Genomic DNA, 18,815 nt, shown 5'->3' on the forward strand with positions numbered 1-18,815 from the left:
TATGAAATACGTAACCATTTCAAGAAGGATGAGAAGTAGGTGTGTATTGAAAGAAGTCTGTAAAACAATAAGAACCAACATATAGTATCCCCATTGCCAAAATGGGGCTAAAATTTGCTCTCATCTTATTAAGACGAGGCATAAAGCCAATTCTTCTATATGACTGGGGATTTAAACAAAGTCTGGTTGACTTCATTTTTTCCTCCAAATATCTCTTCTTGACAAGCATCTCTGTTATGGCATACTAACATCCATTTATTGCAGCAGCTATGCAGACAAATTCATTAAATTATAGATATGCAGTCTCAACTGACGTTTCCTTTCACAGTTTAAGAGTAGTAATATATGTCTATTCTCTATGAGTTTCTCTTTTACTTTGAAAGTTAGAAAACGTATACTGTATTTCATTTACCCATATTGTTCAGAAAAAAAAAATCAGAACACTTTAGAAAGAGTGAAATTTACCAACTGTATAAAAGGAACACCACAAATTAGATTAGCTGAACTGATAGTCCTGTTCAACAGAAATGGAAAAATGTGTAAGAGAACTTTGTTCCAGTGGCTCAGAACTTTTCCATATTAACCAAAGGTATATTAACTACAGTTCACAACATTACATTCTTGTTTTGCTATGTCATGCCTGCTAATTTTGTTTGCTTACAAAATTGCAATGTCTAATCTTTAGAGAGTCACTCATAATGGCTTAAACTTTGAAGGCAGTCTAGATTTATTTAAAACATGTTTATATTGATTATATGTTGGCAAACTAAGTAAAGTTTCCCCAAATCGGAGATAGGAACTTTGTTTGACATTGCTTCCCCTGCTATTACCTGACAACATGGCAGTAATAGATAGGATCTCATTAGAGCAGTTGTAGTCACAACTTGCAATAACCATTTTAGCCAGTTGTGGATCCAGTGGAAATTCTGCCATCATAGATCCCAATTCCGTTAGGTCTCCGTCATCATTTAAAGCAGCCAGATAATTCAAAAGCTCTAAGGCTCTCATCAGAGTTTCAGGAGCTGAAAGAAAAACACTCTATTAGTCAAGCTGCTTTTGGTAAACAAAAATGTGACAAAGCACAAACTATTATAAGCAAGCTCATTTTTCATTCTGTAGTCAACCAAACTCTGAACACAAGCTGTCATCAAATTCAATTACAGAGACCTAGCAACCAATGAATCACATAAGACTTAGTTTCACTTTAGACAGTTCTAAACAAGATTCAAGGTACTTAAGTGGACAAAGTAGTGCCAAGTAAAGATTTAGTACAAATTTTCTTAAAGTGAATGTCAAGGTCTCTTATTACCAAAACACTAACTTAATTCCTAATATTTTTTATTTAAACTGACTGTATTTGGAAATACGTTTGTTTACAAAAAGTAATTTGGGGGTCTATTTACATACAAAATGCTCAACAGATCTCATCCATTGATATATATAATGAGCAGCAGTGGTTTCTATATCTGCTGTTGTGGTTAAGAAGATGATGAAGAGACTCTTACTAATAAAAAAAGCCGACTTTATCTTGCTTAAAACTGAACATGAAATATTTATTATTACCATTTATTGCCCCATTTCTTGATAGAGTTTGTTTCCTTTAGCAATCATTGTTTTAACAGAAGTTTGCTATCTTTACAACTAGGATACAGCCTTTACATATAAGGTTGAATTCTGTTTCTAAAAATTATTTTCAGAAACCATACAAGTAATATGAAGCCAATTTAAAATCTTACGATACCCAATGCATTGGCACATTCTCTTTCCTTTATTCTTGTGCAAAATAAATACAAAGTGTCTTATTAATATAAAACCACTATTTTATTCCACACACTCAGAATAAGCTATGTGCTTTAGATGCCTGTAATCTCCCACAAATGTCCTTTAGGGCATGCAAGAATGTTATCCTCATCCTCTGTTCCTCCAAAGGAAAAGTATCTATACACAGATAAATAGGACAGAAACTACTAGTTTTCATAATGTACTATCATGCATATTTTTCGGGTATGGAAAGGGAAGGCATTTTTAAAATGTATTATTTGTTAAGTTAATTAGATAAGTGCAATGCTTAATGCACCTGTCACTTTAAGAGGGAAGAGGGGCAGAGACGTCCCCAACAGGCCTGGGAGAGGGTCAGAGGCCTAGGAGCAAGGCCAGAGAGGGTCAGAGATGGGCAAACCATGCAGCCAGAGGGAGGCCCAGTCACTGGGACTGTTGCTCTAAGATGGCTAATGATCAATACGATCGCTAACATCTGAGAAGCATGGGCATGGTGTAAGGAGCAGCCAGGGCCACATAATTAGCCCTTAAAACAGAGTGGAAACACCTGTGCTCAGGGGCAAGCGATCAAGTTTGGGAAGACTTGGAACAGCCTCCCATTATCTAAAAGCATCTAGATATGGCAGGTGAGAGAAATGGATAAGGGCTGAAGGGTGATTCCCCTAGGGACACTACAGCCACCCCTGGGAAAGAATCCTGCTACAATCAGTTTGAGCTTTTAAGAAATGAGAGAACCTGACTTGCTTTTAGTTTTAAAACATTTATTAAAGTAAACCTGCAACTAAGATGTACATACATTCCTCAGTGGCTAGGGCCAGACATTACACAAACTGGTTTAAGTGATCAGAAACTGATTTAAACGTGTAACAGAGCAGACATTCAGTGCACATAAATTAGTCTGAAAATGGCTGAAACCAGTTTCAGATAAACCTGGCCGAATGTAGTACCAGATGTAACTGATCTGGGTCAAACTGTTTATGCAATGTCTGTTCCAGACCCCTTGCTGGTTTAAGTTAAATCAGAGTCTCCCAGCATCCCAGATGCTTTCAGGCGTGGGCTGTTCTGTCTGCTTCACAGCAGGGCTAGCCCTGCCCCTCTAACTCCTTCGCTGGAGCTCCAGTAGAGACTGCAAGCACAGCAGGGTTTGACCGGGTTCCCCCTACCGCCCCCACTCCCTTCCCAAGCAGGGATCCCCCTCCCCTCTCCCAGAGCACAGACTATAGCCAGCATGTGGTATAGTAGCTACTGCCAAGGTATCTGTGTATAAGGCAGACAGGACAGTGTCCGCTTAGGGCTTTTTGAAGCTAATCAACAGGGATCTTGGTTTCCACCTCCCCTCCCTCCCCCAAATAAAAATTGCAAATTCTCTGATAAAGAAAATAATAGTAATTAAAATAAAGAATCATATTCTCTAATGAAAACCCAAAAAGCTGTTATTAAAATTAAGGCCTTCCCACTGCATGCCCCCTATGTCTCATTTACCCCCATAGCCCCTGCTCCCCCAGCCAGAGGGGACCCCCTGATGCCACAGCTACAGACCTAGGTCCACAGCCCCCTGCACCTGCTCCCTCCTGCCAGAGTGGGTGGGGCTGGCTCCCTGCCATGGCACATACTCCTGAGGGGGTGGGGGGGATATGCAACCCCCAGATCTTTGCACAGGGCAAGCATGTGGGCTGCGGGCGCAGGCTCCTGCCCTGCTGCCCTCCCCTGAGGCCTCTGCAACCTGATGGGCACAACCCAGGGCAGCAAGGCACAGTGGGACCATGCAGAGAAGCTGCTCATGGCTGGAAGCTCCCTGCTGCCCTGGCAACGCGTCTCCTATATGCAGGGCTGCAGTGAGGGCAGCAGCGTGGGGGTGCGCCCCTCAAAGCAGCCCGGCATGCAGGAGGCTCATCACCAGGGCCATGCGGAGCTCACAGCAACGAGCAGCTTCTCCACACAGTGATCCAGCCCACCGATTACTACACCATGGCCCTAATCCATGTGGGTACTAAAGATGCAACCAGGAGAAGCCCTGATGGTGGACTACCATGCTCTGGGGGGCGTGCTGAAGGAGATATGTGCACAGGTCATATTCTCTTCTGTTCTACCAGTGAGCGGACGTGGAAGACCGCATGAGACGTGCATCGCAGAGACGAACTGGCGGCTTCGGGAATGGTGTCTTGAGGTGGGCTTTGGCTTCCTTGACAATGACCCGCACATAACAACGAGAGGCATGTTCAGGTGGGATGGGCTCCACCTTTCCCCTAAAGGTAAGCGTGTTCTCTTCTAGGTTAGCGGATCTCCTCCAGCGGGCTTTAAACTAGGCTTTACAGGGGAAGGGGAAGACGAGGGAGGAGGAAGCCTTGGACCGCTAAACCAAGCAGCACTCATAAGTACAGCTCAGCCTAGACCGACAAGCAGAACATATATACAGGTGAGAAACAGGGGCCAGGGCAATGTTGTGATTAGGGGGCCAGTGCACACATCTTCAGGAGGCCTCAAATGCCTCTACACAAACGCTCGCAGTATGGGAAATAAGCAGGAGGAACTTACCCTCCTACTACCTGACATCAACCCAGACATAGTGGGGCTCACTGAAACGTGGTGTGACCCAATGCATGACTGGGCGGTGAATATCAAGGGCTTTTGGCTGTACAGGAGGGACAGGACAGGGAGGAAAGGCAGGGGCGTGGCGCTCTACATTAAAGAGGAATACACATCCTCATCAGGTAGCACAGAGTCAGAAAAGCAGCACACGGAAGTGCTCTGGGTTAGAATAGGCAGTCGAGGGGAAAGAGACTTAATGGAGGGGGTCTACTACAGACCTCCCAACCAAGGGGAACAGCTGGACCAGAAATTCTTAAGTCAGCTCACGGACACAGTTAGGTCAAAGGACGTGGTCATCATGGGTGACCTGAACTTTCCAGGTGTCTGCTGGGAAGAGCAGTCAGCCAGGTCTGACCGCTCATGTAGGTTCCTAGCCAGAATGCAGGACCTCCATCTAACCCAGGAGGTGCACAGCCCCACCAGGGGAGACGCCTTGTTGGACCTGGTGCTGGCCATGGGTGACAAGCTGGTGAGGGGGCTGCAGGTGCTTGACCACCTGGGCAACAGTGATCATCGCCTGCTAGAATTCACCATCCAGCACAAGGTGGCAAAGGCCTGCAGCAAGGCAGCAGCCCTAGATTTCAGGACGGCAGACTTCAAGGAGCTAAGGAGAATAGTCAGGGAAGCACTGAGGTCCTGGAGGGGAGGGGAGCCAGGTGTCCAAGAAGAGTGGTTGCTCCTTAAGGAGGTGATCCTCCAAGCCCAAAAGGGAGGCAATTCCAGCACAGATCAAAAGGGAGCAGGAGGCAACAGTTGCCCCCATGGCTCAGCAGAAGCATCTGAGAATGTCTTCTAGCTAAAGGGAGACGTACACCCAATGGAAGGGAGGGGCCTTCACCAGGGAGGATTATACTGCGGTTGCTCGGTGATGCAGGGGGACAGTCAGGAAGGCCAAGGCGGAAAAGAAACTGGGGCTAGCTTCCCGGATCAAGGACAACAAGACGTCCTTTTTTAAATGCACAGGGGGCAAAAAGAAGGTTCTGGGTAACGTGGGGCCCCTGCAAGACATGCTAGGAAATTTGGTTGTCACACCAGATGACAAAGCTAACCTATTCAATGACTTCTTTGTCTCCATTTTCCTGAGCAGGGACTAGATCAGCACCCCCACCGGGTGCCTCTCAGGCCCCAGGGGAGGTGCACCTAGGCCAAGGGTTAGGGAGGATCTAGTCAGGGAACTTCTGGAGGGACTGGATGTATTCAAATCAGCTGGTCTGGACTATCTCCACCCCAGAGCGCTGAGGGAATTAGCTGTGGTCATTGTGGGACCCCTGGCACAGCTTTAAGAGCACTCATGGTGCTCTGGTGTGGTGCCAGAGGACTGGAAAAGGGCCAGCGTGGTTCCCATCTTCAAAAAAAGGGAGGAAGGAGGACCCGGGGAATTATAGGCCAGTTAGTCTTACCTCGATCCTGGGTAAGCTTTTTGAGAGAATTATCCTGGCACATGCCCACGAGGGGCCAACAGGGGAGATTATGCTTAGGGGCAACCAACATGGGTTCATTAGAGGCAGGTCCTGTCAGACCACTTGGTGGCCTTCTACGACCAGGTCACCAAATCCTTAGACACAGGGGTAGCAGTAGACATAGTCTTTCTGGACTTTCCATTCTCATTAAGAAACTGGGGGACTGTGGTGTCAACACCTACACAGTCAAATGGGTCGCCAACTGGCTGGAGGGCCGCACCCAGAGACTGGTAGCGGATGGGTCATTTTTGACCTGGAGGGACGTGGGCAGTGGGGTTCCGCAGGGCTCGGTCCTCAGGCCCGCACTGTTCAACATCTTCATCTGCAACTTGGACGAGGGGGTAAAAAGCACCCTGTTCAAATTTGCTGATGACACTAAGATGCGGGGGGATGTGGGCATGTTATAGAAGGAAGGAATAGAATACAATCGAACCTAGACAGGTTACAGGGGTGGGCAGACAAGAATAGGGTGGGATTCAACACCGACAAGTGCAAGGTAATGCACCTGGGGAAAAACAACTGGCACCACAACTACAGGCTGGGGAACTCCCTTCTTGTCAGTGCAGAGGCAGAAAAGGATCTTGGAGTCATCATTGATGCCAAGATGAATATGGGCCAGCAGTGTGGGAATGCAGTCAAGAAGGCCAACCACACCTTGTCCAGCATCCAGAGATGCATCTCAAGCAGGTCCAGGGCGGTGATCCTTCCCCTCTATGCAGCACTGGTCAGGCCACAGCTGGAGTACTGCATCCAGTTCTGGGCGCTGCACTTTTAGAGGGATGTGGACAACATGGAGAGGGTCCAGAGGAGGGCCACTCCCATTACTGGGGGCAGCAGGGCAGGCCCTATGAGGAGAGGCTACGGGACCTGAACCAGTTCAGCCTCCATAAGAGAAGGCTGCGAGAAGATCTAGTGGCCTGTTACAAACTAGTCAGAGGGGATCAGCAGGTATTGGGGGTGTCCCTGTTTCCCCAAGCACTACCAGGAGTGACTAGAGATTAACAGTCACAAGCTGGCAGAGGGTAAATTCAGATTAGACATCAGGAGGCGCTACTTCACGGTCAGGGTGGCTAGGATCTGGAACCAACTTCCAAGCAAAGTGGTGTTGGCTCCTACCCTGGGGGTCTTTAAGACAGGGCTTGACAGTCACCTTGCTGGGGTTGTTTGACCCCAGTACTCTTTCCTGCCATGGCAGGGGGTCAGACTTGATGATCTGCTCAGGTCCCTTCCAACCCTACTAACTATGAAACTATGTAAAGGTAAAATCTGCTGCTTGCTCTGTTTTTTGTGGGAAACGGAAAACCCAGATCTCCGCCAATCAACAGGTCAGCTGGAAAAAGCTGTTTAAGAAAAGCTTGAACTAATGAGAGGCTTTTGTTTTCCTGAAGGGCTGAAAAACACTGTTATCAACTCCCTGCTGGGCTGGTCAGGAGCAGGACGTGCACTGGGGAGAGAAACTCCTCCCTAATCATAACTTTCTGCCCAGGCCTGGTCCCACTCCGCCCTCCACTCAGCACTGCAAGAAGCAGGGGTGCTCTAGCTCTCCCCAGCTTCTAGCCTAAGCTACTAAAGGCATGTGCTTGCATTTTATCAGTCCAGAGGGAATGTCTGTGCATATGTAAACCGGTTCAACCTAGCCAGGTTAGGCTAACCTTCAAAGACTAAGTCAGTTCAGGCTCAGGCTTTTGGAATGTCTGTCCCCAGCAGATATGCCAGAAAGCGTGCATTACATTTTAAAACTGTCAGCCAATGTTATTTACATATCACTGTTAATTGATGTGCAATTAGACTGTATAATCAATGTTTTAAATAATAAAACTCACTAACAGAACCAATAGATTTTCCAAAGCATAGCTTTTTGCCTTATCCTATTTAGTTTACAGAAAGTAGATACAAAAGGGTAAAAGTACTAACAATCAGGAGAACAGGAGATATCCCTTTTAGAAGACTGCAAAAACCATTCAAATTCAAAAAACAAAAAAGGTTAGCTCATATTATTAATTACTGCATACATAATATTATTGAAATAAAAGTTTTCTGACGTCATAAAGTTGCTGCTTGCAGAAGTAAAACCACAAAACATTTTCAAGAAAACTGATAAAATACATACCTGGAGGATCCATAAAATCAAAGTGTACCAAATCATCTATACCAAGTTTCTTCAGCTGCAACACCACAGATCCCAAGTTGGACCTCAGAATTTCAGGGTAAGTGTTGTCCTGGCAAAGAGATATATTATTTCCATTTTGCTTGTAAAACCATTTCTTCCCCATCAACCTTAAATAAGGAAAACTGCTATTTGATTTAAAAAAAAAAGTTGCGACTGCTTTGACAGAAGTAATCAAACTTAGGTGGGTCTACAAAGGGTTTTATTCCATGCCTCCCCAAAAGCTAAGCCAAATTAATTTTTATGTAATTAATCCTACCTGCATTTCAGTTTTGTAGGCTTTCTCTGTATACAGTCGAAAACACTTGCCTGGTCTAGTACGACCAGCACGGCCAGCTCTCTGCTGAGCAGATGCTTTACTGATGGCAGTCACCAAAAGAGACTCCACTCTAATGCGGGGATTGTACACCTATGAAGGAGTCAGAAGCAGAGGTAAGATGAAAAAAAACAAGAAAAAAGGAAAATGAGTAATGTTCACACAGAGGAAAAGGCCACACAGAAAATAAAGGCTTTAGACAAGGGTTCTGAAACTTAAATGAATTGGCAGAGTAGATGCCTCTGGATCCAGCCCACAGAGCTTCTTGCCACAGCTACTATGTTGGCATAGCCAGGGAAACATGCCTCATCTTAACCCGTTGCCAACTGCCACTGATTTTAGTGATCAGCAGCAATTAGAAACACTACATTTGGGGTGATGTTCACCTTAGTGCTTCTTGTATCAAAACAGCAGCCCCAGCAGCCTCCCAGACAGGAGGTGTATGGTGGTGGTAATTCCTTCACTGTCGGCAGTTATGGTCAAAAGCAAGGTCAGATTACGTATTTATATAAGGTAAATGTTTGACAAACATGCTTTAGCTCTAACTTTTTAAAACATCCCTGGTTAGAAGCAGTGCAGCTGAAAAGAGAATTCTGGCTACACCCTACAATGGGAGTGTTAACAGAGGTCCAAATACATTCAGTTCCCTTAAAAGGGATGCATGCTTTCTATTCATTTGCTCATGTCACTCAGACTCCAAAGTTCTTTTTAGAACTACTGCATTTTTAGATCAGATCATCCTGAAAGGACTAATGGCTTAAATTTTTATTGTACCATCCTAAAAACACTCCTGGCTCTCAGATTATGTCATGTGTAAAGGAAATATTCTCAATGTAACTACTAAGCTGAATAATCAAGAACTGGAATGTCTGGGAAAATAAAAACCCAACATTAAAAGCTATAAATGCAACTGCACTGGTGATTAAACAACTCTTCCCCCACAAAGGAATCAGCAAATCAACACTGTGGGTACCCTCTGTTGAGAGAGATATTTCTGACTTACACACATGAAACATTCCAATACTTTGATACGTCAGCTTTAGATTAATAAGCCACAGGTACAATCCTGCTATACCCAAGGGAACATCACTGAACGTTTTGTGTTTTTAATAGTTTCAAATAGTTTACTGCTTATTATTTCAAAGTTGGCAAAACAGAGAAATAAAATGACCAATTCAGCAATTTGATTCGTATGTTATTTATGACTGCATATAAGGGATTTCTGTATTTGTTCTTAAAACAAGCACATTGAGATTTCAAAAACATATTAACTTACGTTGCTTAAACATTAAAAAATAATTTCTCGGCTTGCAACCAGACAGACAATGACAACCCACATTTCAAAAGATAATGAACAATATTTTCTAAAGGAGGAGGATCAGACCAAGCTAGAACTTTCACTTCTTCTCACCCTTAAAGTTGACACTTAACAGTAATTCTTCTTATGACTGACTATATTCAATAGGTCTGTAAACTCTCCTTCAAAATAGTCTAGAATATTTAACAAAGCCTTAACATTAACAACTGAACATCACATTACAAGTTTTGTTGTAGTAACTAGTTCTCTTAATCAAACCACACCTATTGTGCCCCCTCCTCACCCTGCAGGATTGCACCTGTCCTGCATTTCTCAGGTTCACCAGCTATCCAAGGGTAAACACAAAAATCATATTACCAGTACAGGGCTTGTCTACACACAAAAACCATTTGGGTCTCTGTGATCACTTAGTGTGGACACATACTGGGGAAATGGATTTAATCCAGAGGGTTATTCATGCCCAACTTCATTCTGGAGTAACTTTCATGTTAACTCTTAGCTCATTTTGCTCTATGGCTCAGGTGCAAAGGAAAAAAAAATATAACTGAAACAAATGAGAACTGTAAACACAAAATCCTGCACTGACACAAATGACACTATAGAACAGAGAAAAGAATGAGTGGAAACGGGTCTAGCTTTTACTTGTACAAGCAAGAAGAGAGATTGACACAGTCAAAGTTTCACACTTTTACATGAGAGAATGGATCCATGCAAGGCAGTACTTTGCAAGATTATCTGCTCTTGTTCAGACTATTAAAATTGGAACTAAAAAAAATTTCACTTTTTTCCATTTAGAGAGAGAAATCTTTACAGAAAGGTGTCTGTGAAAAACAGATTCTAAAACATTTTTTATCAAGGAAAGCAGAAGTTTAGGTTAATACATCAAACATTTTACCTTTTGCTTAGCAAACCCAGGATCAATCACAAATACAACACCATCTATCGTTAATGATGTCTCAGCAATATTAGTGGATACAACAACCTGTTGAAGAACAAGAACACGCAAGTCAAAACACAGATTCTATAGTAAATACAAACCACTTAAAAACATACAAGTCGGCTATAAAGGGAATAATAATTCAGACCCCAGACACACACTCATTTGGTGGCACAATGGGATCTGATCCCAACTATCATGACTCCTGCTGTGCCACATCTGCATGGCAGAAGGTGATATTTTTAGGATCAGATCCTAATCGCACCCTTTCTTCAAGCTGGCAAATTTAAAGCTAGATGCCAGTAGTTTAGTGCTGGGCCCCGACAAATGACTGACCACCTGCCCCAGTCCTGGGTAGTTTTGAGCCCCCAGCTGATTCAATCACCTGACTGTCAGCATTAGGATGGGGTGCTAAATGTTCCGTTTATGATGCCATATAAACAAGCCACAAAGATGTTTCAAGTAGTTTGTGGAATATCTGTGTGGTTGGTTTGTTATTTTACAGAATCATAAATCAGCTGCATGTGTAGTATGTACTATTTATGGAGCAACTGACACCATAATTGCACCTTAAATGTAACATGTGCTAGGCCAAACTGTCTATACACAAACATCATCTCACATTTTCTTAGCAGTTTTTCTGGTTATGCCACATTATCACTACCTGGTTAGAGCTATGATGTAGGACCCAGGCATAAATCAGAGAAAGAACGAGAGGCGTAGGATGGCTCTGTGGGCCACATCCAGCTCATGGGGCCTATTTCTGACTCTCCCGCAATAGGCCATTATTTTAAAAGGGTAGACATCACAACTACCTTCACCCCTTGCCCTTCTTCTGAATGGAAGTGTTGGCAGCTAAAATGCTTTGGGCCGAACTGAACACTGTCAATGTGCCTTAGATATGCTGTAAGCATACCTAGCAGATCTGGCATCTCAGAAGACTAAGGAATGGGAATACTATTTATAAATCCCAAGAAGTTTTAGACACGAATCAAGAACCAAGATGTTTTGGTCAGAGAAGATGGCTGGACCTCTTGGCATCTACAACAGAACTTTAGGTGTCTACATAAAATAACAGTAAAAACATAAGGATCTATGGACTCCCAGGCACCTAAGCCCTTACAAAGGATTTCTGTAGCTAGGTTACTTGGATTGGAGATGCCTAAAAGTTGCAGTCTGGGCACCTACTGCAAGAGTTAGAAAAAAAACCCACTTAAGTTGTCATCTAAACAGAATAACTATAAACCACATCAGAGAAGTGTTTAAACAGGTAGAGAAACTCTCAAATGGCCAACTATAAAAAAAAATATATAGAACAAGATGTATACTGTATTTACTTGAATACACAATGAGGGTTCCCCCCCAAGTGGCATGGGGAAAATAAGCCCATTGCCTTATAAATCACGTACAAAGAAAATCTTACTAAATACACTATCATTAAACCAAAAGCAGCATATGCTCAACAATGGAAACCAACTATGAAGCTGATTAAATGCAGCCAACACTGAGCATGACTATAACAACACATGGCCCACACTGGGCAAACATACGGATGGGAACCTGCAAAAAAAATAGTTTAGTATAGCCTATTTGAGTAAGATGCATGGTAGTCTTATTCAGATGTCCCATTAAATGCAGTCTCCCTCATCTGACTTCCCCACCCCCCCCAAGTCACGGTGAGCCACAACACTGCATATAGTTCACCCAGAATCCCTCTGTCACCCCTTCTCTCAGCCTGGCACATATGATTAGTGTGGCCCCAATGAAATGAAGCCAGACCAGGTTGCCCTGCACCTCAACTACTTAAACATTTTTGGAGCATCCCTGGACTTGTGACAAGAACACCAGGTTCCAGTCATGAGTGAGGGCTAGTTAGGCACAGGGGTTATTTGTGTGTGGTGGAAGGGGTATTTGGAGTACACACAGACACATACACTGAACAGCGCTGAGCTATGGGGTCACTGTGGAAATGCTGTTGACTCTGGCTTTATACTTCTAGGTGCCAAAGTGCTGCTCAAAACTGTGTTTATGAAGTTCCTATATTAGAACTTGCAGCAGTTTCAATAAATAAAAAAGGTAGCATACATCAATTCTGGGTGGATTAAGTGCATGGATACTAGATACAAATTGCTACAGCCATGTTTACATTTCAAAGTTATTATTTTCAATATTTGCTCCTCACTTCCACATGTTTAAGGAAAGCAGTGAGGGGAAGTGACTGCAAAAGGAAAAGGCTGGTGGGCAGTAGAGAGCAAAAGAGCTACCTGACCCCTCAGATTTGTTTTTCCCTGCTGTAGCAGTGGAAAGGGACATATTCAAGTTCCAATGTCCAACAATTAGATTCTATACCTGGAAAATGATTTTTAAAATGATAAGTTTTCCATATACAAAATCTAATTATTGGGGCAGTCATCTTATATTCAGGATCATCTTCTATTCAAGTAAATGCAGTTAAATGTAAATGGTCCTTTTCATTTGTGAATCACAAAACATTTGATAAATGGTAGTATTCTCTCCTTTTTATTGATTAAAAGCTTGACAAATTAGGATTTGTCCACAATCACAGCACTCAGTGCCTGGCTGGGTTTATAACCCCAGTCCAATTCCCCATTCTGTTGCCCTAATCACTTCACTAATTACATTTGTCTGCTACTCATTATACCAATTCATCTGTTTCCAACAAGATTTCTAGAGAGTCTGGGCTTACATAACTGCCAATACAGAATCAAAGTGATAACCAGAGTGAAAAATATTTATGCAATGAACTGAAGCTGTATCATGTTACAGCAAGAAACATACTATTACAGAACAGCTCAAATAGAAATGAACACACTTCATCCGGAGGTAATCCATACAAATTAGGCACAAAGATAAAAGCTTCAAGCACATCAACACAATTAAAGTAAGTGCTGACAGAGCAGCTTGATCCATTTTCATAGAAACGCTATAAATCATTTAAATTGTAAACTAAACAGTAGTGTGCCTTTGTTAAAAGGCTACTTGTTTCACATTTGGGAAGCAGACATACCTAATTCAGCTTGCTATTCAATAAATAATGTGATCCATCCAGGCCTAACCTTTCTAGCTCTGCAGATGTGTTGCAAATCTAAGCATGCCCACATGAACAGTTCAGCTAAAGAGTGGATGCCCTTGCATCTACATACAACACAGTGAAGTACTGCCCTTGCCAGCCTGCTGTCATTAAGGCATCTCCCTGATGAATGGCTGATGAAATCATCTTGCTGCTTTGTGTTCAGTCTACAAATGTCCAGTAACAGTTTGGGTACTTCACACAATCTTCAGAAATACCATTTGTGCAACATGTATTGAACTTTTTCAGGTATATGGGAACATAGCAACCCTTTCCCTCAAAGCCATCATATTGGTACCTTTTAGAATAAGAAAGGTCCCTGAAGGGTAATTACACACTTAATATTAGCAATGATCTGAATAGTTATTATACAATATGTAAAAATCTTTGAAAAAATGTAAACAGAAGTAAAATCATGAGTAGTTGTTATGAGGTTAAAAAATTACATTAAATTATTTATTGATAGACTTTAAGATTAACAATGGTCATGTTCTTCCAGAAGTAGTTAACTTGATATTTAATAGCCCAATACAATGAAAGACAAATTTAACAAGTTATTTTAAATATTATATATGTATATATAATGGGTTTAACCAGTGCCTCCAATGTATCTGAAACAGTTTAAGATAATAAAACTCAATCTGGGATTTTAATTCTGGTAAACTCTTCCATTTAGAGATGTTAAATTGCTAAAAGCAGGACTTCATGACTTGACTGGAATTCTTCTATTTACACCAAGCATCCTATTCAAGTTTTAAATAAGCACTTGAGATTAAATACTGAAACATTCAACTAATGAAATGCTAAGTACTCTGTGATGACCTGTACAACACCAAGTTGGGAAAGAGTTAACAGGCTGCAAGAGCCTGCCTGCTTAACCAGCTCCATCCTGCAACATACTCATGCAAGCTGTTGTGATAATTCAATTGTTACACCTGCATGATTCTAGAACAGTATAAATATAACTAGCTTCATTTGTAGTAAAAGTTGTAGTGATTTAGCTAACTTGAACTTCCATGCGCTAATAGCATTACATCAAAGCAGCTCCTCCCAACTTTTAAAGCAGCTAAGGTGTACACTTGTCCTTATTCCTAGTCTGTCTCCATGTGTTGACTTCAGCATCACTAATGTTGTGCTTCTTCATAAAAGAGTGGTTGTCAAAGTTTTAAGTTTGACTTCTTTATTAACTAAATTTACAAAAAAAATTGAGAGAAATAGAAGTTGGATTCCTTACCTGTTAAGGTAAGTATTAATTTGGTTAAGTATTAATACCAAACATTTCTAAAGTTATTAGATTGTGTCCATTTAAAAGGAATGGAATTATTATTATGGCTGTTATGTTTATTCACTTTTTAAACCCAAAATACAGCAACGATTGTAGAGTCTCACTTTTAAAGAGTTACTTAAGTGTTTTTAAAGTATTTAATGGATTTTAAATGAAGTAGAAATAGTTATGTCTTGGAAAAGTATAACATGATGGCACCCAAAAAGGACAACTTCTTTAAAAATGAAGTTGTTTTCAGATATCTTAAAAGCATCTTGAGGAAAAAAAAATCAAGTATTAAAGGATCTAGTAAGACACAATTATTAGAACACTAGGTAAATAAACTGAAGACCTGCTTAAGCAGCCATGGTAAAATAACAATCGTGTCAGAGTTTACAAAACTAGACATTCTTTTAAAAGCCCACAGCTTTTATGTTTACCAAGATAATTTCAAAATGTGAACCAAGTATAAGGAGCAGACAGAATTAGCCTCCACACAGCCTGAAAGAGCTCAAATGTGACCCAATTCCTGTCATCGATTAACAATGTTTACTTTCAATTGTGTATGCTGCTTGTGCACATTTTTAAAAGCACACCATATAGAACTGGCTAAAAAACAGCAAGAATGTGTGTACATGGCAGAGGTCTTGTTACTTTAAGAGCTAAAGTACTTTTCTGTGAAATACAGTACTCTACCAGGTGGTCCCCAGTAGTATCAAAAGGTAAAGCGACAACTTTGATCAGCATTCTTGGCCAAGGTACTGAAAAATAGATTTCCAGACCCATTGTGAGTTGGGGGGACAGACAAATAGCTTCTGTCAAAACTAGGGAAACGGAGGATCTTTCCTTGTTAAGGCATCTTCCTTCATAGACTAGGAAGAAAAAGAATGGCTTATTCTGGCTCACTTGAACCTAAGCAAGCAAGTCTTTTTAATCCTAAATTTCAAAGTGCCCTGGAGAAGTAGTTAGTTTTGTCCAAAAGATGGGAAGTAAGACAGCCAAAAGTATTTAATAAGTCAGCAGAAATACCAATAATGACTGTACCACAGCAATTGGTATAAAATGCTAAATGGCAAAAAGATTTAGCACTTCCCATTCAGCATTGCCCATGAAAGCTAAAAGTTGTGTGCCCCCATAAGAGGGGTTTTTTCATCAAAGCCGCTAGCTTCTTGTTAGCTAACCTCAAGCTGCATCTTGGTTTGAGCATTAGTCACTAATACAGATTTAGAAGTAGAATATAGTAACAACTCTAGTGAAAGTGTTCAGATAAGAAAAGAATACATTTATTCTCCTCAATACTGTATTGGCTATGCAAGTGGCAAAACAAATCTACTAACATATTTCTGTTGCTGAAGTAACTACAATTCAGGTTACAGAGATCCGTTCCATAATGTTCTATTTTTATGTACTGATTTTAACTTTCTAAGTTAGAAGCATAAATTTTTATGCCATATTTTGCCCACAGTTTATTCCTTTCCAGCCTGACAATCCTTTTTGTGGCACAAAACTTACTTAAATAAGGCAAGAGACAGTGCCTTCTTGTTAGTCAATCCTCAGCACCGGCTTTATCAGTTAAGACCAGCTGAATGCTCCATATCTGCATTTGCTACCCACTTATCAAGAGAAATAGACACTGCCTGTTTTGAGGCATGCTACATTTTAAATATAAATAAAAATGTAATGAAATACAAGGCTGTAAGTTGTTCATCACTAAGAAGCAATTTCATTCATTCAAGTCATTTGCTAAAACAATCTTGTTGCAGCATTAGTTTCATGATTTCAGAGTGTGTGCTTTCTGCAATCAACTAACTTCAATAGGAAAAAAGGATCATTTCACTAGATTTAATAAGTGATTTATTCACCCAGAACATTAAGTTGTCACTAGTATTCAACATACATTATACTGCAGAGAAAAGGCAATGATCAAGGAACAAACCCTGCCTAAAGCACATAAAATGACTGAGATTTATCTGACCTTCAAAGTCTTCTGTTCAACTTTATGAATGTGCAGTTTAACAATGCTGACCTTGTGAAGGAACACCTTGAGAAGCTGGACACCTTCAAGTCAGCCAGCCCTGACAATCTACACCCCAGGGTACTGAAGGAGCTGACTAGCATCATAGCTCAGGATCTTCAAGAACTCCTGGCACTCTGGTGAAGTGCCCAAAGACTGGAAGAAGGCCAATGTGGTGCCTATCGTCAAGAAAGGGAGGAAAGTGGATCCAGTAAACTACAGGCCCATCAGCCTGACCTCTATCCTGGGGAAGGTCTTAGAAAAGATTATCAAAGCAGCATTCTTAACGGACTGGCTGATGGCAACATCCTGAGGGATAGCCAGCATAGGTTTGTTGCACGTAGGTCTTGATTGACCAATCTCATTTCCCTTTATGACCAGGTGACCCATCACCTGGACAAAGGAAAGGAGATTGATGTTGTATATCTTGACTTCAAAAAAGCCTTCAATCTGGTATCCCACAATCGCCTCTTGGCAAAACTGGCCAAGTGTGGCCTCGGGTCCACCACAGTCCGCTGGCTGGGGAATTCGCTCCGTGGTCGGACCCAGAAACCGGTGGTCGATGGAAGTCATGGTCATGGTGCCCTGTGACCAGTGGGGTCCCTCAAGCCTCTGTCCTTGGATCTATATAGTTCAACATTTTCATTAATGACGTGGACATTGGAGTCAGAAGCAGACTGGGAAGTTCACTGATGATACCAAACTTTGGGGTAAAGCACCCACACCTGAGGACTGGGGGGTAATTCAGGCTGACCTTGGCAGGCTCAGGAAATAGGCAAATGAGAACCTGATGGCGTTCAACAACGAAAAATGCAAGGTTCTTCACCTTGGGAGGAAAAGCCTGCAGCATCTTTTTAGGCTTGGCAGTGCTACACTGGCTAGCAATACGAACAAAAGGGACTTGGGGGTCATGATTGACCACAAGATGAACACAAGCCTTCAATGTGATGTTGCAGCTACTAAAGTGACCAAAACGCTGGCTTGCATCCATAGATGCTTCTCAAGCAAATCCCAGGACGTCATTTTCCCATCGTACTCGGCCTTGGTGAGGCCGCAGCTGGAGTACTGCATCCAGTTTTGGGCTCCGCAATTCAAAAAGGATGGAGAAGCTTGAGAGAGTCCAAAGGAGAGCCACGCACATGATCAGAGGTCACGAAAACAGACTTTACAACAACAAGCTGAGACCTACGGGACTTTTCAGCCTGAAAAAGCGCAGACGCAGGGGCGATATGATGGCCACCTGTAAGTTTATCGGGGTGTCCACCAGGATCTGGGGGAACGTCTGTTCTGAGTGCCCCAAGGGATGACGGGTCTAAGAGTTGTAAACTCCTGCAAGACCGTTTCAGGCTGGACATAAGGAAGAATTTCTTTACTGTACGAGCCCCCAAGGTCTGGAATAGCCTGCCATCGGAGGTGGTTCAAGCACCTACTTTGAATGCCTTCAAGAGAAAATTGGATGTTTATCTTGCTGAGATCCTATGACCCCAGCTAACTTCCTGCCCCTGGGGCAGGGGGCCAGACTGACTCAATGATCTTCTGAGGTCCTTTCCAGCCCTGATGTCTATGAAAGTCTACGAAACCTCCTGCTCAAAGCAGAACCATTCCCAACTAGATTATCTTAAAAAAAAATCTCTAAGGATAGAGATTTCACAACATCTATGGGTAGCCTGTTCCAGGGCTTTACTATCCTCCTAGTGAGAAAGTTGTCCCTAATATCTAAACTAAACTTCCCTTGCTGCAACTGGAGACCATTGCTCCTTGTTCTCTCATCTGCCACCACTAAGAACAGTCTAGCTCAGGAGTGGATGATTTACTGGGCTGGGAGTTTTGGTGAGCTGTCATGGACTGAGGCAGCACCCCCTTCCTCCTCCAACAACTCA

At 42.3% G+C, this 18,815-nt stretch overlaps 1 protein-coding gene across 1 annotated transcript in view; it reads right to left on the reverse strand.

Annotated features, from left to right (window-relative positions):
- DHX15 (DEAH-box helicase 15) overlaps window positions 1-18,815 on the reverse strand; it is a 100,528-nt gene that overhangs the window by 16,397 nt on the left and 65,316 nt on the right. Inside the window, exons 7-10 of the mRNA XM_090035710.1 lie at window positions 10,525-10,611; window positions 8,255-8,404; window positions 7,939-8,047; window positions 831-1,022 (exon numbers count right to left, since the gene is read on the reverse strand). Coding sequence (XP_089891836.1) covers window positions 831-1,022; window positions 7,939-8,047; window positions 8,255-8,404; window positions 10,525-10,611 — 538 coding nt within the window. The remainder of the gene's footprint in view (window positions 1-830; window positions 1,023-7,938; window positions 8,048-8,254; window positions 8,405-10,524; window positions 10,612-18,815) is intronic.

This window comes from Crocodylus siamensis, chromosome 2, assembly GCF_052110815.1.
Source record: "Crocodylus siamensis isolate JL-2025a chromosome 2, ASM5211081v1, whole genome shotgun sequence".
Classification (NCBI taxonomy): domain Eukaryota; kingdom Metazoa; phylum Chordata; order Crocodylia; family Crocodylidae; genus Crocodylus; species Crocodylus siamensis.